This window comes from Pseudorasbora parva, chromosome 2, assembly GCF_024679245.1.
Source record: "Pseudorasbora parva isolate DD20220531a chromosome 2, ASM2467924v1, whole genome shotgun sequence".
Classification (NCBI taxonomy): Eukaryota; Metazoa; Chordata; class Actinopteri; order Cypriniformes; family Gobionidae; genus Pseudorasbora; species Pseudorasbora parva.
Window position 1 is genome coordinate 33,446,292 of NC_090173.1, and position 25,244 is coordinate 33,471,535.

General features: G+C 36.8%; 2 protein-coding genes across 3 annotated transcripts in view; both read right to left on the reverse strand.

Moving 5' to 3' along the window:
* Window positions 1-4,715: 4,715 nt before the first annotated feature.
* On the reverse strand, window positions 4,716-8,278 carry si:dkey-283b1.6 (uncharacterized). The gene is made up of 4 exons (XM_067417268.1): window positions 7,918-8,278; window positions 6,508-6,572; window positions 5,190-5,421; window positions 4,716-5,066 (listed from the first exon to the last, which is right to left on the reverse strand). Exons 2-4 carry the CDS (start codon window positions 6,537-6,539, stop codon window positions 4,989-4,991), a joined length of 342 nt encoding a protein of 113 aa, XP_067273369.1. The 5' UTR covers window positions 6,540-6,572; window positions 7,918-8,278; the 3' UTR covers window positions 4,716-4,988.
* Window positions 8,279-8,598: 320 nt separating this feature from the next.
* Window positions 8,599-25,244, reverse strand: part of abi3a (ABI family, member 3a) — an 18,123-nt gene continuing 1,477 nt past the window's right edge. The window contains exons 2-11 of one of the 2 annotated variants that reach the window (XM_067417247.1): window positions 25,220-25,244; window positions 20,709-20,888; window positions 18,955-19,013; window positions 15,357-15,452; window positions 14,988-15,262; window positions 11,549-11,668; window positions 11,198-11,329; window positions 10,869-10,964; window positions 10,187-10,312; window positions 8,599-9,444 (exon numbers count right to left, since the gene is read on the reverse strand). The exon at window positions 25,220-25,244 is cut by the window's right edge and continues 146 nt beyond it. In XM_067417247.1, coding sequence (XP_067273348.1) covers window positions 9,281-9,444; window positions 10,187-10,312; window positions 10,869-10,964; window positions 11,198-11,329; window positions 11,549-11,668; window positions 14,988-15,262; window positions 15,357-15,452; window positions 18,955-19,013; window positions 20,709-20,888; window positions 25,220-25,244 — 1,273 coding nt within the window. In that variant the 3' untranslated portion in view covers window positions 8,599-9,280. The remainder of the gene's footprint in view (window positions 9,445-10,186; window positions 10,313-10,868; window positions 10,965-11,197; window positions 11,330-11,548; window positions 11,669-14,987; window positions 15,263-15,356; window positions 15,453-18,954; window positions 19,014-20,708; window positions 20,889-25,219) is intronic. The other variant, XM_067417255.1, reaches the window with a different exon arrangement.

The following is a 25,244-nucleotide window of genomic DNA, read 5'->3' on the forward strand; positions in this document are numbered from 1 at the left end:
GAGGGAGTGAAGATGAAACCATTGTGGATAGGCGAGAGGGAGACTGACTGTAGGATCATCTGGTCAGTGTGTGAAAAAGTTGAATTGGTTGAAAGTGCTGCAGGAGTGGCAGTGTCCTCTGGTTTGATCCAGGTCTCAGTTAAGGCCATGAGGCTGAGCTGAGAATGAGTCCCAATAGATGAAATCAAGTCTGCTTTGTTTACAGCAGACTGGCAATTCCAGAGACAATTGGAATAGAGAGTAAAGTAGCAGAGGATTTCTGTAGACTGCGCAAATTATTAGGATTGTGGTGTCTCGCGTGTACAGAGGGTGATTTACGAGTGCTAGTAGTAATAGTTGAGATTTGAAAGCACATGGTGAATACAAATCAGAGAAAAGGCCAGATAGGAATTGGAAAAAAACGAACACAAATAATGAAAAGGAAAATTATACTCAAGTGCCTTGTCGGGGTCCTTGCTCGGGAGGAGTTGCACAGGGAAGAGTTGAAGTCTTTACACTCGTCGGTCTTGCACAGGGAAGAGTTGAAGTCTTTACACTCGTCGGCCTTCACACAAGGAGGGCTTCCACTGCCGCGGACTATCACGCTATTTACACTCACCTGAGTATCGTTATTGAAAGCAGTTGGGAACGCCCCCAACAAACGCTCACTCACAACGTGGCAATGACCAAACAAATGCTAACTCCTCCACACACACCGCGAGAATACAACAAAACTAATAATACACACCACTGCACTACACAGACACACTTATCCAACAACAAATGAACAAACAATCAAATGAGAACAGACAATCAAATGAGACTTCATTACCCATAATCCTTTGCCCTGTTCATCAGCCATCATTGTTTATACCAAGCCTGCAGTCTCCCTCTCATTTACTGAAGCTTTCGCGCCTCGATCGCCCCCCGGTGACCGGTCCCAGTATAGCCGCCCCTCTGTGATTTCTAATGGACGCGAGGCAAACTAAATAATAAAATGACACTTCAAAAAATTTCCCCCAAAGTTAGTTTATGTCACTGAAGGCAGTTATCATCACGATGATTTCATTTCAGGTGTTCGTTTTAAAAATAAGTTTACTTTGAGTTAGTTATTTGATGCTATAAAAACGGGGGGTGTGACGTCATGATTGACAGCTGAGACTGACGGCTTCTCTGAGTGAAGTTGTCACTGAGGCACTAACGGACTTTTTTTGAAATTTTTGGGAGCAGATTAGAGCTTTAGCTTTAATTTCTACATTTCCATAACTGTTTATTTCACACCAACATAATTAATTGTTCTGCATCTGCGAGAGTGTGGGCGGGCTTTTGATATCGCGACTGTACTTCCTGCTCTACTTCCTGCGCTCTACTGCGCAACTCCGGTCCCGAAATCGCTACTGCGCAGACTCGGTCCCAAGATGTCCGCGCCGTGCAAGGCTGCCTGAAAGCTTCAAATATGGCAAGCGGAAAACGGATGATGTCAAGTCGTCCATATTTTTTTACGGTCTATGGTTTATACCTGTGTATCATTAGCCACATCACCTCAGCCTATTTAAACCATGTTCACTCTGTCATTCACTGCAAAGTCTTGTTAAGTGTTACACTACAATTCTGCACGGTTGCTCATGTTTCATGTCTCTTGGTTTTGGATCACCTGCCTGTTTCTGGACTACTCTCTTTCCTACGTTTCCTCCCTTGTTGTGTTTGTTTGTTTAAACTGCCTGCATGTATTTTGACCTTGCTTGTACTCTGGACTTTGATTGTGGACTGTTGTCTTAATAAAATTGCATTTGGACCCCCAATCTCAACCCAGGCTCATTGGAAATACGTGACTCTGCCTACATTTTTGCAACACCCTAATTATGTACCTCCAGGTACGTTTACCTGCACTTTTTGGGTGAAACGTCCACCGGAGGCGCTAAGTGGTAATATTATTTCTCCATTCCCAGACTGATCTCATGAAATGGCGTATGTATGACACGGCAATTCGTATGCCATTTTGGCGTGCTATTAAGATGCATAATCGCTTTGTAGCGTGTTTATCAACGCCGTTTCATTCCCTAAACCTACCCATCACAAGAAACATTCTGCATTTTTACATTTTCAAAAAAAACAATTTAGTATGTTTATAAATCCATTTACCTTGTGGACACAATCAATCCCTCAATCCCTTCTCTAAACCTACCCATTTTTGTATTAGCCTATAAAAAAACAGGATAACAGGCAGATACGACTGCATGCATAATTTATTCAGAAAGTACAAATATCCCAAGTGTTCCGAGGCCAAATGATTGATTTGTGGGAAGAAAATCCCCAAAAGAGATCAGTAACGTCTTGTCCATCCGCCGAATATTAATACATTTCAAATATTGCCACCGGAAGAAACATCAGGTCAGGTTTGACAGCATTGGCTGTCGTGTGTCTCGTGACCGATCGCATCATTTGAATTAGAAATATGAATGAACGAGTGCGTGTGTTCTGTTAATCGAGCGCGGTCATCATTTCAACGACTAAAACATTAAGATCAACTCTGTTCTTCACATGAAGACATCGTATGACTTCAGAAGACTTGGAATGCAACATGAGTTAATACTTTTATACAGTTTTTTGGTCAGTTTTTGCAATAAATACATGTGACTGTACATTTATTTGCCTGTTACGTGTTTTATATTGTTGAGAGTTGGTAGGTTTGTAGGTCATTCTGATGAATATTCATTCAGGGCGCGTGTATGTTTACTCGAAGTCATGATGTCATGTTGCGCATCTGGAATGGAGAAAAAATATTACCACTTAGCGCCTCTGGTGGACGTTTCACCCAAAAAGGGCAGGTAAACGTACCTAGAGTTACATAATTCGGGTGTTGCAAAAATGTAGGCAGTCACGTATTTCCAATGAGCCTGGGTTGCCCAATCTGTTGACTCGTCTTTACAATGCTAGAGCACACAGGGCCTGAGTTACACACTTTCAAAAATGAATTTATAACCAAAAAAAAAATCAAAAAGCATCTCCTTTTGGGATTATTACAGCTCAGAAAACCTACTTGCATGTTTATCACTTTTAGAAGTGTTTTATGTAACTTTAAAAGGTTTCCTGTAAAATGACACCAACATTTTGAACCTAGACCACTGTATGTGTGTATGGGAAGCTTTTCAATTTGGTTTGGCCAAATCCAGGCGGAAATTGCACCAGAGTAATTTAGTGTAAATACATTACTTTGTCTAAAACAAATGCCAAAGTGATGCATATCTCCAGAAAGTAGAGACTCTAAGCTATGAGGTCAGAGCTCCTCCACAGACATTTAAAATATATATATATATATGATGTTAATTCTATGTGGTTATTAAGAAAGGTTCATATTCTTTTAACATTCTGAAAACAAGTCCTTCTTTTCAGTGGGTCATGTTGTACTTCAGGTTTTTTTAAACCGTTTACTTTTATTGACCCGATGGGTCTGAGAAAACAGAGAGAGGCCATGCATAAAATTGCCTTACTGTATTCATAGTCTTCCTTTTGGAAATTGCATACACTTTCTCCATTCACTTAGTAAATGTCAGTAAAAAAAGAAGAAAAGAAGTTATTTTATGCAGTAAACTACAAGCAAATGGGAATAAAAGATAGCTTCTGTGTTTATGCAAGTAATATACTGAAAGACTTGCATGATTCCACATTTTATGGCAAAACAGTGTCATTTCTGAGAATATTTTAGTCATGATATTATGACATGGGCGTGTTTTATGTTTTTGTTTCCACTCATTTAAGACATGATGTACAAGGATTGGCTATAGAAATGTAGACCTTTGTACTGGTAAAAATTCCATTGCAACTCTGATTCCATTGCATTTACAACCCAGACTGTTTTTTTACACTTATTGTATAACATTATAACAATAGTTAAATTACTTTGATACATGGCATGAGGAGTGATGACAACAAAAACAACAAAAAAGACAATTTAAGCATGTTTTGAGACAGTCCTCTTTAGTATAAATATAATTATGAAACATGTCATAAACTGAAATTTTCTAAATGAATTTGAGTATCATCTTCCCTGTCATTAGATTCTAAAACTAAATCCAATTCTTTTAAATTATAACTGGCCTGTGATGTTATTAAAACAAATTCAAGGTGGTTTCATTGTAACATTTACTTAAATGAAAATGCCTGAAGAAGTAGATTTGTTAAATTTTTCTATTTTGTTTTACATTACTAACAAAACATACTAACTTCAAAACATGACAATTCAATGTGTGCATAATTGTGAATGCACCTTAATAGTTAAAATGCCACGTGTGGTAAATTCACAGCTTTAACTTCAACTAGTTCATTAGGTTAATTTTAAGGTTAATTTTATGAGTTATAAATGCATTTTGTTAATGACATGCATAGTCAATGGTTTATGTCTGTGTAGGACAGTGAGGACAATAGCAGTGGTAATGCAGGAGGTGGAGTTTCCTCTGTTGGAACAGCGCTAGACTTTGACCTCTGAGGGTGCAGCTTAGGTATGATGACCATGAAGAGTAAGCTTCCAAACAGTAGGAGGAAAGACACAACATTTTTATCTCGTTAACATTTAACATATTTTCAGGTAGTGGACATGATTAAGAGTCTGTTTATACAACATTTTTATTTTATTCATACAGTTTCACCTAGTTTTAGCTACAAACTCAACCATTTACAACATTTATTATAAATTAACACATTTCATTTCACAAAGTTAAACAAAAAGTCTATATGGCATGTGCAAAATGTATAAATATTCACTAAACAACCCGTATATACATTATACAATTTTTAACTAAGTTCCTAATATGCTTATTGTGTGAAACAGTTCATGGCCCTGTAAGTTCAAAATTTCCACAGAATCACAGATTTTCACGTGTGCCATTTTCTTCCTCACTATTTAACCCTTTGCATAGTTGTGATCCTTGGAAAAAGTCGGGAGAATCCCGCATTGCTGCTTATTTTTCTTTTAACCAGTCCAAGTGCTTGAGAAACTATGAGCTCATGATTCATGAGGATGAGGGAGAGACAGATTCTGAATATGCTGGAGGGGGTTCCAGAGGGGAGGCTTCAGGCTTCACATGTAACTGCAAAATAAATGTTGTATCTTCGTGAACTTTAAAAAAAATTACAGTGAGGGGAAACTGAACATTTCAGGACATGAGTTATTTAATGATGGCGAAGATAATCGACAATACGGCCACGGTTACCTCGTTATAAGACGGAGGGGGCTCGTAGAACTGGACGGTGCTGTAGCGCGGCGGTCTGTAAAGCTCATCATCGGACAGGGAGATCGGAATGACGTAGACGGACGGTTGATCCACGGCTTGAGTTTGACCCTGCAGGCGCTCGACGCGCTCCTTACGGACCCGCTGGAACGTTTTACATAAGCCAGTACAGCATATTGTCAAAAAACCAAAGGTTATGATAGGTATGAAGATCCTGAAAGAACAATGATTTTGCTATGTTAAGATGGAGCATGAGGGTGAGAAGGCCTACGTTCTGATATAACTGAGTTAGTGATGATAAAGAATATAGGGCTACACATAGGGTAGTAGATAAACAGAAGATGGCAACTGAAAGTACCATTTTAACATTTCCGGAACGAGGAAGTAAACTATGGTAAACTTTTAGACCTATAGCCTATATTGGGAGAGCATAACAAATATTATTTTTTACTTTCTCCCAAATTAGATAAAAATCTGTTCATTTGTTTCTACGACCAAAAGTGTATTTTTTTGTATTTTCAAGTATTTTCTACCCCCCTACACTGCCCCTGCCCTAAACCTAGCCATCACAGGAAACATTCTGCATTTTTACTTTCTCAAAAAAAAAAAAAAAACTCATCCTGTATGATTTATAGGCCTACGCATTTTGAAAAGTGGGGACATGAGGAATGTCCTCATATTTCACTCTCTCCTTGTAATAGGCCCTACCTGTGTCCTACCCATGTCATTATACACATTTGTGTCCTGATATTTCACAAAAAACAAACACACACACACACACACACACATGTCTGGTTCACTATCTTTGTGGGGACTCTCCATAGATGTAATGGTTATTATACTGTACAAACCGTATTTCTTATCCCCCTACACTGCCCCTGCACCTAAACCTACCCATCACAGGAAACATTCTGCATTTTTACTTTCTCAAAAAACTCATCCTGTATGATTTATAAGCCTTTTGAAAATTGGGGACCGCTGGCTGGTTCCCACAATGTAGGGGATCTCAGGTTTTACCATCCTTATGGGGACATTTGGTTCCCACAATGTAATATAAACAAGGACACACACACACACACACACACACACACACACACACACACACACACACACACACACACACACACACACACACACACACACACACACACACACACACACACACACACACACACACACACACACACACACACGAAGAATGTGTCATCATCAGACTCTGTTAAAAAAAAGTGGTCCATATAGAATGTGAGCTTATGTGTGTTCAATTTCGAAGTAAATCATTGAAAGCAGGTATACATACTTAAATATTATAATGTGATCACTCATGTCCATGGCAATGAAGAAGTTCCCAATTCAGATGCAGCTCTGTAAGATAATAAATTACATTTTGTGATGACGTATTTTCTTATTCTGTGATCATTAATATAGGCCATATGTACATGTGATATTGAGTTCATTGTGGGGTTTTCAACGACTTTAATAACTAGCATTATCCTACGGCAGATTATTATATTAATATTCATATATTTCATCCCTAAAAACATTTAAGAGGCAGGTTTTTATAGGATTGTACTTTTAGTGCATATTTTTGGACAAATATATACAAAAAATAAATAAAAAATCATAACAGATTTCGACAAGCAAACCGAAAATCATTCAGTGACTATTAATTTTTCTTAGAAATAACTTTTTATTTTGTAATTCATATCCTGGAATTCCACACAATATCATGACAGGATTCTACATTTAATGAGTAGCCTAAATGTTAAGTAAAGAGAATTTTCCAGGTCCTGTTAGATCTTTAATGTTGTAATGTTTAACCAACAGTCTTTATACACCATAATAAACTTTTGTAACCGAATGAGTCAAGACAATGATGCAAGATGTATTGCTAACCAGAAATGTCCCAGTTTCGGATTGAAGACAGATGTAAAATATAACATAAATATATCAATCAATTGTGAGGTCATATACATCTTCTGAAGGATAACAATGTTGGTTTTACTAAGCTTTACGTGACAACATAATGTCAGTTTCCATTCATAATTTGTCATTTACTGTAAACCAAGGGCATCTTTCTGTGGAATGGCCTACTCATTGGTCCCAAGGGAGATACACATTTTTGTCTATAACATTTAGTGAACTGTAGGCTTATAGAACAGCTCAGGAGGGTCCTGCTTTTTGTGCTACACACACCCCTTAAACACCCATCAAGAAACCCTTCTACTTTATGCCATAAAGCAGCAGCTGCCATGTTGATTTCTCCTATTTTCACGAACTGTCGTTGTGTCTTTTAGACAACACCTGTCATTCACAGCGACCAAAGGAATCACAGAATCACAAAATAAAAGAAACTTTAAACTGTTGTAAACTTCTGCCTTCAACATTAAGCTCAAGATCAATCTATATAATTATACAAGCCGAGTCACATTTAGCAATATTCTACCAGCATAGGTGAACATCACACGCTTTGGCCCGGTTTCACAGACAGGGCTTAGATTAAGTCAGATTGTATACTGGTGGGCATCTTAAAACAAAACAATGGCACTGACATATTTTAAGATTTGTCAGTGCAAGTTGCTTTCAATTAAACCAGCTCAAACCTGCATTTTAGTCTGGGACTATGCTTAAGACTTGTCTGAAACCAGGGGTTTATGCAGTTAGTGAAATTATTTCTTAGATCACATGACAAAAAAAACGAATGTCTTACCTCAAAGAACGCAGAATATTACGGCTATAATGTAGACTCTGAGTGAACTGCTCTGATTTGAGACTGTCTTATCTGAGGGCGAGTTTATAGTGCTGTTAGTAAAGTTTGAACACTTTTATGGTGACTGTCTTGTGTTTAAAGACGCAACACCTTTATCACTTGTTTCCTGTAGAAGAACATTATCTTTGCTCACTTCATTCATTTTAAACACCACATAGTGTGTGCTTCATTATTTTCTATTTTTAGAAGATGTTTTTTTCTTCACTTTTAACCTCAATTAAAAAGATATTTTATTGTCTATATTGTCCTTGTTGAAAATGAAAGCTTAGACCAACATGAGTTTCCAGGGTTGTTTTGTTTTGGTACAACCGGTGAACCAGCATGTTCTCTGACAAAGATAGTTGAACAAGAAAGTCTTACTATTTAATCCAGTAAAGATGCCTGGTGGGGACCAGCATCCAAACCATTATTTGCTCTTCAAATTTGTCCCCTTTTATTTATAAAGCAGAACAGATTTAGGTTGAAGAACTATGAAAAGTTTAATATCTTTCATCAACATGAAATAAACATTGTGTAACAGTCTAAAGGAGAACAAACTATTTAAATAATAAGGCTACTAGCGTTATGAGCCAGATCATCATGAATAAACAGGTCAAAAGATCCTTGTATAAGGAGTGGATATTTATAAATGACATAAAACAACTGAAACTTTATTCCCAGACATTAATGTCAACAGTTTATTGATTCCATGGAGTGTAACTCCTAACTTGGTATCATTAAATTGTGACTGAATTGTGTATATTCACAGGGTTCAATCACTTATTGGGCAAAAATAAAATAAAATAAAAGTTTGGGAAAATACCTACTTTGCTAGGGAATCAATGCCATGTTATTAATTCATCATGAGTAATAAAGGTTTACAATTAGAAGACTAAATTATATTACACAAATATATTATTTCATTATTTACTCAAAACAATTTAAACAAATATGTTTACAGAATTAACCAATAACCACACACTATCTGCTTTGTGAACCGATCAAATACAGCTTGATGTACATTTTTCTTTTCTTAATATGTTGTACATTTAGATCATAATTTAAAGTCCTGAGAAATTATCATTATCATCATCATATATGTAAGACCATAGTCTACTTTAAAATTGGACAGGCTTTTCATGTCCACACAAACTCCTGTCTGCTGGAAACGTCGGTCAGCAGGTTAGTTGGGATTTTTTTAAAACTTCAACATAGTATAAAAGCATTTTAACATCTCTCAAGATAATCGTTTCACTTGATAAAATGTGAATACAAGGTGCCTTATAGATTGGTTCACCGACATTTTGGATTCTTTTATGGCCAGTTAAGCGGTGGACTCCACATAGTTGCCAGGAAAGTAACCCTTGACTCCATTCAGAACCCCCTCACACCAGCCATCCTCATTCCTGCTGGTGAGGTAGATGATGTCCCCTTCCTGAAAGACAAGGTCCCCTGGCTTGCCTGTGTCGTAGCTATATAGTGCCACCACTTGGTCAGAAAAAGAATGACAATGGAAAATCAGTAGACGTTTTACATTCTGAATTACATTACCAGTGATAGACAAAGTACACAAATCAAGTACTTGAGTAAAATTACAGATGCCTTAACAAAATATTACACATGGAGACACATGGGCATTCATTTGTGCAATTTTAACGTTATGTTTTGTTTTAACTTAACATTCCCTGTTCAGATAGTGATAAACAAATGTGGACGTGCACATTCAAACATTTCATACAATGGGCTTAAACATCTCGCCATTTTACATTCCAGTCACAAACAACTGACAGGCGTGATCTAAATATGATTTTCATTTACAATAATAAATCCTAAAATTAAAGTAAATTACATTTCACCTCTTCAATCGCACACACTCAAGCCCTGAGGATGTCCTCTCCTTTTTTGAGTCGGACTAAGACTAACTGAAGACTAGCTCTGACCGGATCATTTGAATCAGTGAGTTGCTGACTCAAGGACAGATGGAATCAGATCGGTCCAATTAATGTTTTGACATTGACACTAGTCCAATACTAGTGAAGTAAAACGTTTCCACAAATAAAAATTCTCTCCACCACTCTCCATGTTATTATCCACCACTGGAAACCTAAATAGTCAGTATAGTCATTTTGTAAACACCTTATTGTCTTGCTATTACAATTCTAATTTACAATTTAATAATTTACCTCTACAAAAAATGAGTTTGACTAAAATTAGTCAACATTGAGCCTACCTTTTTCTAAATAGTTGACTGGTGCAGATATGTCGTAATCAATAGGGGGAGGTAAAGGGGGCATATCCTCATAGTTGTCAAAACCTTCTACTGGCGGTGATGGGGGTGGTGCTGGAATCTCAAGGTCTAAATTTGCATCAACACACAATGTTAAAACATATAGACAACACTAGAGCAAATGCTGTAAACAAATTGTGTGACTTTTGTGTGACGCATCATCCTAAATTGTGAATTTTTTTATTTTCTTCAAACACATAGAAGACCACAATCAAATTCACATGTACAAATTACAAACTTCACTTTAAAGGAATAGTTCACCAAATATAAAAACAAAATGCCATCATATGGCTGCAGATAACTTGGAATATAGTGCACAAATTGCATGGATTACTTCTATCATACATTTTTGTCTTTTTGGATCTAAAAGTCATACAGGCTTGGATTAACATAGTGAGTAATGATAGAATGCTCATTTTTAGCTGAACTATCCCTTTAAAATCACTGGACTCATTTGAGTTTTTATTTGAGGATGCAGATTGAGTGTCCTGTTGCGTGCAGGAATGGCGTGATACGAGATCAAATTATATGCTGGTTTGGCTTGCTGAAGTGTAGAATGGGGAAGTGGCAAATATTAAGGAAGAGTATAGCGTCAGAAAGCAATGCACAAAGATGCCACACTTACCCAGGTGCTGCAGGCGAGCAGGGATCCTGCACAATGGGCTGAAGGAAGCAGGCGGAGCCAGAGGAGGCGGGTATGGGGGCGGTGGGGGTATCATGACTGACAGGTGTTCATAAAGACAAGTGTGATAAAATGTTTAAATAATATGAATGGATTATAGATGTTTTCAAGGGGCAGATAATAAGAGTGCCTGATTAGATTTTGACTAAATGGTCTTTGCTAAATCTTTGAAATCCCTGAACACAAATGTTTCTGGAATGTCTTATCAATATTTTTGGCATTAAAAAAAGGAACTACCATTGAACTGTAATGAATCAGGTGTTGGGTCTTACGTGATTGAGGAGAGGGCAGAAAAAGCGAGCGTGTGTACAGCGAGCGAGCGCTGGGGCCCATGCGGACCCTCAGAGAGAGAGAGCGAGAGCTAGGAGGATGACGTCGCACTCGTGAACGGCGAGAATGCGGAGCTGAGTGAGAAGAGAGAGACAAGAGTGAAAATAAGAGCATAGAGTACAAAAGCTCACAGAAACAAATAACAGCAATCCCCAAGATAAAGAGCAAAGGCTGGCTGTAACAGAAAGCAAACATGCAATCATTCAAAATGACAAATTTTGAAGCAAGACACAATGCATCATACAAAACAAACGTTTGAACAAACATGCGCTTTGATTTGGGCACTTTTGTACCTTCAAAGTTCTCATCGCCAGGCAGAGGCAGTGGGGTTGGAAGATCAAGGATATCAGGGGCTGGCGGAGGAGGCATGTCACTGGGAGCTTCTGGTAGAGCAAATCCATTCTCCTCGGCCACTAGACAAAACAATTCTTTATTCAATTCTATTACACTATTTTAAACTATTGTCATGGATCATCTTCCTTTGACTCCACTGCAGCAGCATCCATATATGCCAACTGACTCAAGTGTATTTTTACTACAAAAATGCATACTTATAGAAGATATTTATTTTTTGTTAATAATTTTTTTTTCTTCTACTTTTTGTTTTTAATTTTCTATTTAATAATAAGTAGGTTAGTCTAGTAAGTCAGACTCCAGTTTATAAGTGCAAGTTCTTCATCAAAAAATACTTGTTTCAGATACAGCTCAAGTCCTAACCAGTCTATCTACACTGAACATTAAAGGAACTGTATGTAAGAAATGTATTTCAATGAAACATAAAATGCCCCTGATATGTCACTAGACATTAAGAAAACATGTTCATTTTAAATACTTATATCACTGACAACAGTAGTCCGGCCAGGATATTGTCATTTAAAAGTTGTTGTTGCAGCCCTCAACAGATGTTGATGTTGTCGTGTTGTGTTTTGGCCTAAAGCTCCACCCTCCACCTATCGACCAATCACAAAGTCAGTAGTGTCTCTGCATCCGGGTTGCCAGATCTGCTCTAGTTACCACAGCTGCAGATCTACAAACGTTCCTGCTGGATCCTGCAGCCTATCTGGCAACCTCGAGTCAGGGGCGAGGGGGAGAGGGGAAAGTGATTGCAGTACCAGTATTGGCCACAATCTTACATACTCGTCCTTTAAACATCATTGCAACGTGACAAACAACCATCAGATTATATTTAATGTTTAATGCACACTTCAAAAGTTTGGGGTCAGTAAGTTTTTTTGAAAAAAATAAAAATTGTATTCAGCAAGGTCACAATAAAGAGGTTTTTTTAAATGTTGCATAAGATTTCTATTTCAAAACGATGTTCTTTTGCATTTTCTTTCCATTCATCAAAGTATCCTAAATAATTACAAAATCTTATTGCTTCCACAAAAATATCAAGCAGCACAACTGCTTAAAACATTGTTAATAATAATAAATGTTTCTTGAGTAACAAAACATCATATTATAGTGATTTCTTAAGGGTCATGTGACCCTTGAAGACAAGAAAATGCTGAAAATTCAGCTTTGCATTACATGAATAAATAAGATTTTTAAATATACTCAAAAATAGGAAACATTTATTTGTAATTGTAATAATATTTTTCAATATTAATGTTTTTACTGAATTATGTTCAAATGTTAGTTGACGCATTAACTGACATTGACTAACAATGAACAAATTATTACAGTAGTTATTAATCTTTGTTGGTAGTTCATAAAATTACAGTTCAACGTTAGTTCATGTTAACCCATGTCCGTCAAACAATATTATTAATATATACAGCTTTTGATTTTAATAATGTATTAGTAAATGTTGAAATTAACATTAAAGGGGGGGTGAAATGCTGTTTCATGCATACTGATCTTTTTACACTGTTAAAGACATGGATTCCCATACTAAACATGGACAAAGTTTCAAAAGTTAAGGTGGACGTTTGATGGGAGTATTTCTTTGTCAAAAATACTACTTCCGGTTAGTCATAAGTTTCGGCAAGTTTTTTGCGATCATGCGTCCCCTTTGACGTTAATGGGGGCGGAATTTCCTTGTATGGGCCGTACGGACAATTCTACCGGAAGAGCGTGAGAGAGAGAGAGGGAGAGAGCGAAAGTAACAGGCTACACCCATCAAAGCGCTGGCTCGTAGGCTGCGCTGCACAGGTGATGTGCACAACTAACAATGTCACCAAAAAAGTGCGTTTTTGGTTGCCAGACCAAGACAGTCCTGCACAGATTCACCAAAAACCCCGCGTTAAGGCAACAGTGGATGGAATTTGCTTTTCCGGATCAGCAACTGAGTTAGACGTTAGAACCGCAGGCGTTGAGTAAGACTGCTTCAAATGTCTGTGTTTTTGCCTATGCTCATCAAGTAGCCCAAACATGATCACGTATAGTTAATTGATCAATGGAGCATGCGATGTGTAGTGCGTGTACATTTGTTTAGCTGGCCACTATATGTGTAACTTTGTGTTTGTGTATTGTAAAAGCACTCCAAACAACAATACACAAAGAGGGGGGAAATATGTTGAACTAAATAAGCACGCTTCTTCATTCAAATGCGCTACTATTCCGTGTCTTTCTATGTAAACACTAGCCTGCCGTGCAAAACCAGTCAAACCACGCGTAAACACACACACGTGCACAACTGCACTTCCCACATGTACACCTTCAAAGACAAAAATACGACGATATAATTCAAGTATAAATATGTAAATAACACAAGCCGCTAAGCAGATTATATAGTTAGTGTATAACTTGTACCACATAGAGACGTCCTGTTCTAGTCGTTTTTGCTGCTGCTCCTGTTCAACTGCAGCCTCTGGGTCTGATTCCGGATCATAGATGTATGGCTGTATCTGATTAAAAGCCATATTTTTATTTTGAATAAAGTTTTTCCCGCTGTTAGGGATGACACAGCTTTACGACGCACTCAACACGGCGGCGCACACGTCATTCTTTAGCTCCGCTCACACGATACGGCCCCACCCGCTCTGCTTTTTTCGGAAAGACTCGGAACAGCGCATCTTTCTTATATAATTATAAAAAAAATAAAGACTTTTCGGAGATATGCAGGATGCAATGCTACTCTATAGGTACTCAAGATTGACATGACACTGACTGAAACTGAGTGTTTCACCCCCCCTTTAAGATTATGGAATGCTTTAGAAGTATTTTCATTGTTAGTTCATTTGCATCAACTAATGCAGTTAACTAGTAATTTTAATAAATGAAACCTTACTGAAAAGGTTACTAAAAAATCCTATCGACCTGAACATTTTGTATGGTAGTGTTTTATGAGTTCACACTTACATATAATTTAGAGGGAGTAAAGCTTTAAAGCGTATTTGGCGTGCTGTCCTGGGGAGGGCCTTGAGCTTGGAATTTGGCCCAAACTCAGAGTACTCCACGTGTGTGTTTGTAGTACTAGAAGTGTGGAGAAGGGGTGGTGGAGGGTTGCTGATAAACTGTCAACGAACGGAGGTAAGACTGCTGCATATATAACCTCTTATCAATGACTGGCTGAGTGCTCTCCACACGTGTAATTATCTGAACGTGCTCCTCCCAAACTTTTTTAATAAAACATCATATGTTTTAAGTGGCTGGTAAGGGAAAAAAATGTGTTGCTCGTTGTTTTATCACGTCATATCTAGATGGCATATGGCATAACCTCCTGAAACCTTTGAATGACCTGCCACGTTGATTGATGATAGTGAAATCTGTCAATCAGCACAAACTAACCTGTTTCAAGAGGTGGAGCTGGTGGAGGAGGTGGTGGTATGGTTATCAGGCTGCTGGGATCGGGCATGGGAGGAGGTGGGGGGATGTCGGTACAGTCAAGGGGAGGAGGTGGAGGTGGATCGTTCTTCTGCCCATGATCGTTTTCACCTTCTGCCTCCATCAGTGGGGGTGGAGGCGGTGGCCCTTCATCCAGCAGTGTGCTGAGGATGTCACCATCAGGGCTCGTGGGCCAGCTGGGCACTACAGGGGGCGGCACAGCTTTACCAAAGCTTGAACTGCGGTGACGGGAGAAATCCAGTTATGAAAACTAATAAAGATGTGATGTTAGGATTAAAATAAGGAATGATAAAACACTTTATGTGCTCTTACGCAATAGACTTGTCATTAAGTGAGGTGAGGGACGCTCCACGAGACAGAGCGGGCGCCACAGGACACTGGACAGGCTCTGGAGGACGGCTGCCTCGACTTGAACATACACACACGGAAACACAGTTGTGAACATACTGAGTTGTCAAATAGTTAATATTAGACATGTACTTCAGCAATTTGGACACTTTGCTGTAAAAAGGCACGTACACATCTCATGTGCTCATGCTGAGAAACTAAAGTCACCACAATTCTAACCGTGTTGCTTTCAGGCAGTGCAAAGAGGGGAAGTGGGTAGAACAAAACTAAAATCACTTCCTGGAGAAAGGCCTTTAACTGAGAAGGAAGAGGAACAGAGGCCTGAGACATGTAGGTTTAAGTATGAGCATCTGATTTTATCTGTATTTATTTTTAAATTTGATGAACAACAGAGAGATTTTCATGGAGGATCTAAACCAGAATAAAAAGAGATGTGATGACTAGGATGATAGTTTGTATTAGGGTGGCTGTGGTCATGTGGGCTTTTCAAGAGATCAAGAAGAGAATGAATAAATGTAAATGGAATTCTCACACAGGATGCTGGTGATCAAAAACTGGTAGATAATACACTATACACTATAAAATAAAAATGTGCAAGTGCCTTCAGACATATTTTTAAAAGTAAAAAGCATCCCAGTACTCAATTTTAAAAAGCAGTGCAAGAACGCATCCAGTACAGTTTTAACTGAAAAATAAAATACAAACATTGAATGAAAATGTAAAACTTAAACATTAAAGGTGGGGTAATTCTTATTTCAAAACCGTTTTAGAAAAAGGACACAGGCCGAGTGGAATAATAAACTTGTAGCCAATCAGCAGGTAAGGGGCTTGTCTACTATTAATTGTGAGAATAGCGCTCGCTCTCGCTCTGTGCACTAGGGATGGGCGATACCACTTATTTTGTTTTCGATACGATACCGATACTTTCAAGGCCAGTATCCCCGATATCGATACCGATACGATACTTTTAAACTTATTTTTTTAAATTATTAAATATATTAAATTATCTAAATGACTAAGAGTACCCACTTAACATAAAAATATAAACATAAAAATACCCACTTAACATATTTGAAAGGTATTTTAACATTCAATATGCCTTAATTGCAACTTATTAGATCCTAATTTTTTAACACATGGATAAAATGTTTAGTAGAAGTGAAATTAACCATGGAAATCTACAAATACTAGCCTATTTGAACTACGGCTACTGAAGTAAAAAAAAAAAAAAAAACATGGTTCAGTATCACAAGAGCCTGCCAGTGACTGAACGTTGCACCCATAAAATGCAACCTTTTTATTCTGATAGTGAATTATATTAGCATTAGTTACAGCATAGAACATGATCAATTTCAACTTTTAACAAGCATTATTCTGGGCTGTGTGTTCAAAATCATCTATGGTTTCTTATGACCATATTAATTGTGCTAATTAACTGAGACTTCTTACAGCTCTTACAGGTTGTTGGCCTTGTTTGTTTCGTTGCTTCTATTGCTCTCCCCTTTTTTGTAAGTCGCTTTGGATAAAAGCGTCTGCTAAATGATTAAATGTAAATGTAAATGTAAATGTTATGATAGTTTTGGGAAACACAGTTCTGTTTGAATAGTGTCATCAGTGAACGAACGCTCTCTCTGTGATCGATTGGTTCTGTCTTGTAGCGTTTGCATGCATTCAGGTCATGGTTAAGATGAGCAGGAAAATAGTCCTATACTACACAATTAACATAGTTCATTTGTATTGTATGCATTAAATAATCTTTTTAAATAAACAAAATTACTGGTTAAAAAACAAAAACACCTTAGTATCGATATTTTTATTTGAGTATTGATACTTTCGATGCTCACACCAGTATCGATATATATCGATCCTTCATATCGATACGCCCATCCCTACTGTGCACGTCATTATTCAAAACACACGAGTTACACATGACGGACATTAGCCGACAACTAGCCTAATATATGCTGCTTGACTATGCTCGTGTGTCATGTTCGCTTGACACACTAAATCTCCTCACCGTGTGCTTCAAGCATCAGCTCACACAATCCCTGCGTCTCAATCAGCTCCCTAGTTCACTAGTCAGGGAACTGATCAGGACATAAGTCAATGGGCTGACTCCCTGATCAGTGCCCTGACTACTGAACTAGGGAGCTGATTGAGACGCACCCTGTCGCCGACAAGTAAGATACTATACTCCTCCTAATTTATGTTTGCTTACTCTTTTCATGATCTATATAACCCTTATCAAGTCATAATTGTAATATGTCGTTAGCTGGACTGTGTGCTTGTGTACTATCGAGTTGTTCATGAGAACGGTTTGTGTGTGTTTTTGTGATCACTATAACTCTAATCTTGTCATAATTGTAATGTTCGTTAGTTGGACTGTCGGCTCGTGTTCTATAGAGTTGTTCATAAGAACGGTTTGTGTTTTTGTGATCGCTGTAACTCTAATCTTGTCATAATTGTAATATGTTCGTTAGTTGGACTGTCGTGCTCGTGTGCTATCGAGTTGTTCACAAGAACGGTTTGTGTTTTTGTGATAGAAGGGATGACTTTTTTATTGAATATTCGACCTGGATTAGATACACAGAGATTCTGTCATAGCCGTTGATGCCTCTGGGTTTACGTATGTGTGGGGCGGCGCTATCAAAATAGGGGTGACACCCTTTTGGGGGTAGGGGCGTGTTTGTTTTGGTGATTTGAGATACCAACAACGGTTACCAGATAGCACCTCCCCCACCTTTAAGTTAAATGAAAATAAGAAATGTTTTCCTGGCAAATAACTAAATTAAAATAAGCTATATATATATATATATATATATATATATATATATATATATATATATATATATATATATATATATATATATATATATATATATATATATAAAGTTTTAGCAAGTTTGTTATGTAAGTTTGCCAGTTTTAGGGTATATTTTTAAATTTCAAATAAATGATGAGAAAATGGAGGTATGTGCGAAATCTGACTTCTCCATCCGGCCGGGACTGATCTCGGCTACATAAACAACAGATTCACACTAGCATCACAAAACCACATGATTCATGAACAAACCTCCCATGTTTAATGCATGTTTTATTTCATCATTAAATAACTAGACCATGTATATGCAATTATTCAAATTAAAATGAGGAAATGTTTTTCATAATTTCCTTTGATTCAAAATTATTTATTTTTTTCGCCCAGCAAAATCACTATATTTTGAGTAAGTGTATTATTAGTGTATTAACAGTATTAGTCATCAGTGTGGATCCTTCCTGTAATTTATATATATATATATATATATATATATATATATATATATATATATATATATATATATATATATATATATATATATGCACACACACACATTTTTTATTTATTTAAAAATATACCCTAAAACTGGCAAACTTACATAACAAACTTGCTAAAACTTAAACTAAAATTAAATATTAAGAGATAAGAAAAGTACAACAAATATTATAGAATTTATTTTAAAAAATGTATAACTTCTATAATAGTAATAAAGTATTACTAAAACAACATGTAAGACAGATGTACCTCAACGTGCTGCCGCTTCGTGTCATGGTAGCTGTTTTTAACTGTGGCTGTCCAGAATCCTGAAAACAACAAATCTGATGATTAGCAGTTTATAGATTTAACTTAATTATAATATCAAAACAAAAACAATCCATAGACCAACTAAAGACTGACCACCCTGACTCCATTCTATTAGCATCGTCTATCCGCATTGAATCTTGAACATCCCCACTGAATTTTCATTTCATATTTTTGTAATTCTTTTAGATGATGCTAGTCAAAAAGAAATCACACACTTCAGTTTTTAAGTGAATGAGGTAAATAAATATATGCAAGGCTTCATTTATTTGATCAAAAATACAAATAAGAAATCAATCTAATATGCAGATTTTAAGCTCAAGAAACATTTGTTATTATTATCAATGTTAAAAACAGTTCTGTATAATATTGTGGAAACCATGATTCACTATAAAAGTGTAAAAAAAAACTATTCAATTTAATGCACCTTTGCTGAATAAAAGTATTCATTTCTTAATTGTACTGACTGCAAATGTAGTGTTTACAATAAATGTATGATTAAAACAATAACAGCTTAAAATAAAAACTATCTTTGGCAAGTATAAAAATATATGTTAGTGCTTAAGAGTATATGCTTGTGTGTGTGTGTGTGTGTGTGTGTGTGTGTGTGTGTGTGTGTGTGTGTATGTGTGTGTGTGTGTGTGCGCACCATGATAAACTTTCTAAATATGAATATGCTTCATCCTTCTTCTATGGCTTTGTGCCACTGCATCTGCAGGCCTGACAAGTGCATTCTGTGAAATTGCTCACTGCTATACAGACCTAGCAGGGTATAGTGAGCTAGCCTAGCATGAGTAGCACCAATTAAAGACTGTAGCTGCTTTTCCCACGCTGCTTAGTGGCTGGTAGCCAGCCAAATGTGTTTTTGTGGTTGAGGGAAAGAGGAGTGTAAAGGAGGCAGAAAAAGTCTAACTCTAAACTCTAAGTGTGTCTGCACTGTTAATTGATGTCAGACTAACTCCTTTATAACAGGATGTGGTCATGTGTCAAGCTAAACTTACATTGAAGAGATACTCTACTTATTACTCTACTAGAAGAAATTAAGCTGAATCAGATAAAATGTCATATCTTGATATTATTGATATTATTAATTATTGTAACACTTGGTAAATGTAATGGCTTATGTTGTTCCATGTTTCAAAGTATGTGTACTTTACCCTAGGTTATAAAATAATCCCAGATAGATAAGTATTGAGATTTCACAATGCAGAATATTACTTGAAATATATTATAATATATTGTACATACATGGAATAAAATATTGATGTTATTATACAATATATTATATATTCATGTAAATATATTGCAAAATATAAAAATGATTGCCGCTTTTATTATATTGCAATATATAAAAAAATATAAAATCCCATAAATGTGAATACATTGCCTAATGTATTACATTTTATTTTCCAATATACTGCAATACATTTTTGTTTCGTAAAGGATTGAAAACCCTGGGTTAACTTTATTATTTGCACATGCAATTAAAACATTACGTGTCTTTACAATCCATACTTGTCTCCCTACAAACAAACACTAAAACTATACAAGGCAAATGGTGTTAAACACTAAATCAGCTTCTGGTTGGTTGTCTTTCTGTTTACCTCACTGCAACACACTGTCTTTGTCACCTTTGGCACCACAGTATGGGGGTTAACCATGCTTTGTAGCCCCTTCATGAGATTGTGTGTGCTTACCTTCACGCCATGGCCAACAGAGTCCAGGCTGGAGAAAGAGATGGGTGTGCGGGAGTACTTGAGCTTGGCTTCTTTGTTTTTTACCGGGGGGACAATCTTATGACTTCGTGAGACCCTCTTGGCAACTGTGAAAGCACCAATCTCTCTGCGGGCCACTTTCTCCCTGTGCATGTCCACTGTCTGTATACAAGCAGATGAGAAAAATGACACCTGGAAATCTCCTCTAAAACAACATTTTGTTTTAAAATGTAGAAATCTTCCCCAGCCACATGTCACAATATCACAGTATCACTTATTAAAATGTGCCCCAGAAATATGGATTCTGACTGATTCTGATCACAGCATTCTGCAGTTAAATTTGTTTTAATAATGACTGATAATGAATTATATAACTAAACTGTTGCTGATACACATAATGATTAAATATTAATTATTTAAACACTATGTGTTCCCATTTCAATTATTTTGTATTTATTACAATTTATTAACTAATATTATATGTAATATTTTGAATTCATTTTATTAACCATGCAATTTTTCACAATGCAATTAGCTAATAATGTTACATCTACATCTCCAAATTCTATGGGCAGTGTTATTGCAAACTAAAACCATTCAAAATATTTTTGTTCAATGAAATAATGAACAAAAAATAATTAACAAAAATATATACGTTCCAAAAATACTACAACATTAAAAAAATAACTCAAATGACAAAAGCTCATAACAAAATCACTAAAATAAAACTGAAAACTGGAAAATATAAGCGCTTATTCAAAACAGTAATAAATATTATAATAGTTTATAAACAATACTAAAACAACACTGTCAATGGGACTATATTAAAAATAGCACAATCTAGTATTTACATCCACAACAACCTGTATCTTATTGCCATTTAGCCTGTACCAATCCACTCAATCCCCTGAGTTAAAGTTTAGCCTGAGATGTAGGAGGAACTGATATTGTTACTGACAGGAAGTCTTGATAAGACATTAGATACTTCCTGAAATACACCAATCTGGCTTTCCTCTGTGGCCCGTTAGATAGGGTGAGAAGGATCACCATTACTTCAGGCCTGCTTGTTACAGCTCTTCTTGGGCACAGGGCAAACAATGGAGAACATCAATCAGCGTTCAAACTTTGCTTCTGAGCGAGAGAACAGTGGCCCTTTCATTCCAAGTCTGGGATCTGGCTTACCCCCTCTCAGCCCTGCCTCAGGTGACCTGGTTAGGCAGGCTGGGCACGGAGCGCACTGGAATGCTGTGCCGCAGTGAGAGGAGCCAAGGGAATCAAAAGGGGAAAGGGGGGCCCTGGTGGCATGGAGTATTATCACCCGGGTGACAGGGGGCCCCAAACAGTGACTACCTACACTGAGCTGTGGGACAGTTCTACAACAGTCCTTCAGTAGGAAATCCTTCACCAAGTGACCAAGAGTGATTTGGCAATCAAGATTGATCAAGATTGTTTTTTTTACGTAAATGTTATTACAATTGTTTTACCAAGCAGCAATAACAGAGACACTCTTTTTGAAACATTAGATTCATGTTTAGATAATCGTTAAAAAGTCTTATCAGAATCACTGAATTTTACTGAGAGTGATTTTTTGAATTCAATTAAAAATAAATAACAAATAAACATGATCAAACCTAGCCTGACAAGACAGACCCAGATCAAGATGTTTGGTCTGAAAACTCACCATTGACAGAGCTCAATCCGAGGGGCGGGATAAACGGTTGTCTTTCAAACTCCCACACTCAAAAAAATGATACGTTGGATTAATTTAATTTTTTTATGTCAACGGGTTCCACGTAATTGGGTTATGTTGAATTTAATTAACATTGTTTATCTTGGTAAATGTATTTTTTTTTTTTTTTTACGTAAAATTAATTCAATAACATTTAGTAAAATCAGGTTAACATTCTTAATTTTGCCCAAAGCTATTACATTTAATTACTCTGAAATGAATATATAAAACAAGTAATCCAGTTTAATTGATTATTTTTATTTAGTGAAATGCTATTTTTTACAACATTTACAAAACCTTTTACATTACAAGATTGTATTGGCTAGATGATTTTTTTTTTTTTTACATCCATGGCATGCCCAAAGTCGTTGTTTTTTTTATTAATAAAACAACTTTAATTGTAATTAGCAGATCATTACCCCAAGCGCACGCTTTACACTTCACCACAATGGTAACGTCCAAAAACACAAACATAACACAAACTTTTAAATACCAACAAAACAAAACATTACACATTAAAAAGTCTCTCCATTTTCTCATCTCGTAAGAAATGCATAAAATAGCACTTTATTTAAACATTTAATCTCCAAATTCAGCCCGTTTGCAAAGCATGATGGGAAGTGAAAGTCCTGTTTGATTGGGTTACTTGATTGAATCATGTTATTTCAAAATAAAAACATCAAGTTATGTCAAAGAGTAACGGTTTTAAGTCAGTTTAACATGAATCAATTACACTGGAACCAGAAATAATGGTGTTAAATCAAGATGAATCACTTAAATAAAGTGAACAGCATCATAAGTCCATTTTTTTTGAGTGCACTGCACGCGATAGGATAGCGCTACAACCAACCAGAGCAACGTGAAGAGGAGCTCGTTGACAAATTAAACATTTGCTGTATCCGGTCTGCAAAACTCTGAACACATCTTCCCTTTTTAAGAATGACTTCAGTGCCGGTCTTTGTTCTTTTCTCAGAGAAAAGCTTAAAGGGTTACTTCAGCGATTAGCATATGGCTTTGTATCAGTAGAAACCCTGGAATATATTCGAATGATCATGCGCCAGACTAAACACGAGCTGAGAACTACTGCCACGAGCGCAGACGTGTTTACCTCAGCTCTCATCATGAGAACTCTTACCTCAGCTCATTCACAATGAGTGTAATCTGACTCCTGCTGCGTTTGTGACAATCACTCAGCGGCTAAATCACAATATATTGAACACACACCTTCAGTTTTTAATTGTGGTGTCTGTTCTCTAACTGAACTGATTTTATGAAGATGAACGTGGTGGTGAGAAAGTGATCCAGTGATTCAGTAGCGGTGGCTTTGGGAGTCGCCTCGTAGGGCAGCGAAGCATTCTGGGAATTGTTGTCTTTCATCCCCATGAGACAAAAATACATTTTCTGTATTTTCTCAGTCTAGAAAGCACCAAATTCAAAAATAATTTCACATTTCTACTACATTAATGACCCAGTTAATATACAAAAAAATCATCTTCCCAGCGCTAAAGTACCCCTTTAACTCCAAGTCTTCCAGAGTCACAGTCAAAGCTGATTCCCCAAAGACCGCTGTTTGCCAGCTTCTGTGTTTACTAGTAGCACGCAAACGCAACTCTGCTATCATCATGTTAAGCCCCGCCCACCAACTCTATACACGATGTAAATGGCCTGACCAGAGTTTGGTTTTTACAGCTCAGAAGGTTTTGAGAGTATCGAGATGGTATTTAAATATTTCAGTTGGTCACTTTGAATTTCTGTGTATTTCTGCAATTTAATTCACAGAAATTAAATCTGGCCAACTAAAAAAATTAGATGTGATCAGTCACTAGAAAATTTTCAATTGGAGACCTGATTTTTTTTTTTACAGTATACACCATTTATAGTTTTTCCAGAAACAAACAAAATATTTTTAATTATATTTAATTCTTTATTTTATTTTATTTTCATTTTATGGACTATGACAGAATAGATTAAATGCTGATGTCCATGTTATTTTCTTATAATGTAATCTGTCGATGTGGTTAACATTTTGTGGTGATTGTTTTGACATATTGATGTTTAAAGAAATATGTCCAATCCCCAAAAAGTCTACATATCAGGATTATGAGCATGTACAGTTATCATAGTTTATAGACCAAACCTTGTACCATTATTCAATTACTAAGGGAAATAAGGAACCAGCACATGAACAACTTCCATTTTTTATGAAATGAAAGGCGACATCGTGGAGCCGACAAAGTTCATAGAGTCAGCACATTTTGTGGTGAATGATTTGGCATATTGATGTTTAAAGAAATATGTCCAATCCCAAAAAAGTCTACATATCAGGATTATGAGAATGTACAGTCAGCGGTGTAGGACCAAAATTTGGGCCCATCTTGCTGGGCCCCCGTACCTTGTGTATGTATAGAAAACTGACTTCTAAGCCCCCCGCCTCGGACCCTGGTTATTCAGTACCCTTTATCCCCCCAGTCTGACGACCCTGTGCACAGTTATCATAGTTTATAGACCAAACCTTGTGCCAGTATTCAATTACTAAGGGAAATAAGGAACCAGCACATGAACACCTTCCATTTTTTATGAAATGAAAGGCGACATCGTGGAGCCGACAAAGTTCATAGTCAGCACAATAGGACTGAACTCCTTTACTCTATAATGATTGTATCATGATCATATGATCAAAATAACAAACATGTTCTAAAGTATCTCAAAACATTTGAATGTATATTCCAGTCACCCTAGAAGACAGAGAGGAAGGGGCCGATACCTGTCCGATCTGGTTGACGGAGGAC

What these genes read in the sequence shown, in the direction of transcription:
- si:dkey-283b1.6 (XM_067417268.1), bottom strand. Translation starts at nt 6,539, where the DNA reads ATGGACATGAGTGATCACATTATAATATTTAA. An exon ending in GATCACATTATAATATTTAA is followed by an intron (nt 5,422 to 6,507) that starts GTATGTATACCT and finishes TTGTTCTTTCAG; the next exon opens with GATCTTCATACCTATCATAA. An exon ending in CCCCTCCGTCTTATAACGAG is followed by an intron (nt 5,067 to 5,189) that starts GTAACCGTGGCC and finishes TTTATTTTGCAG; the next exon opens with TTACATGTGAAGCCTGAAGC.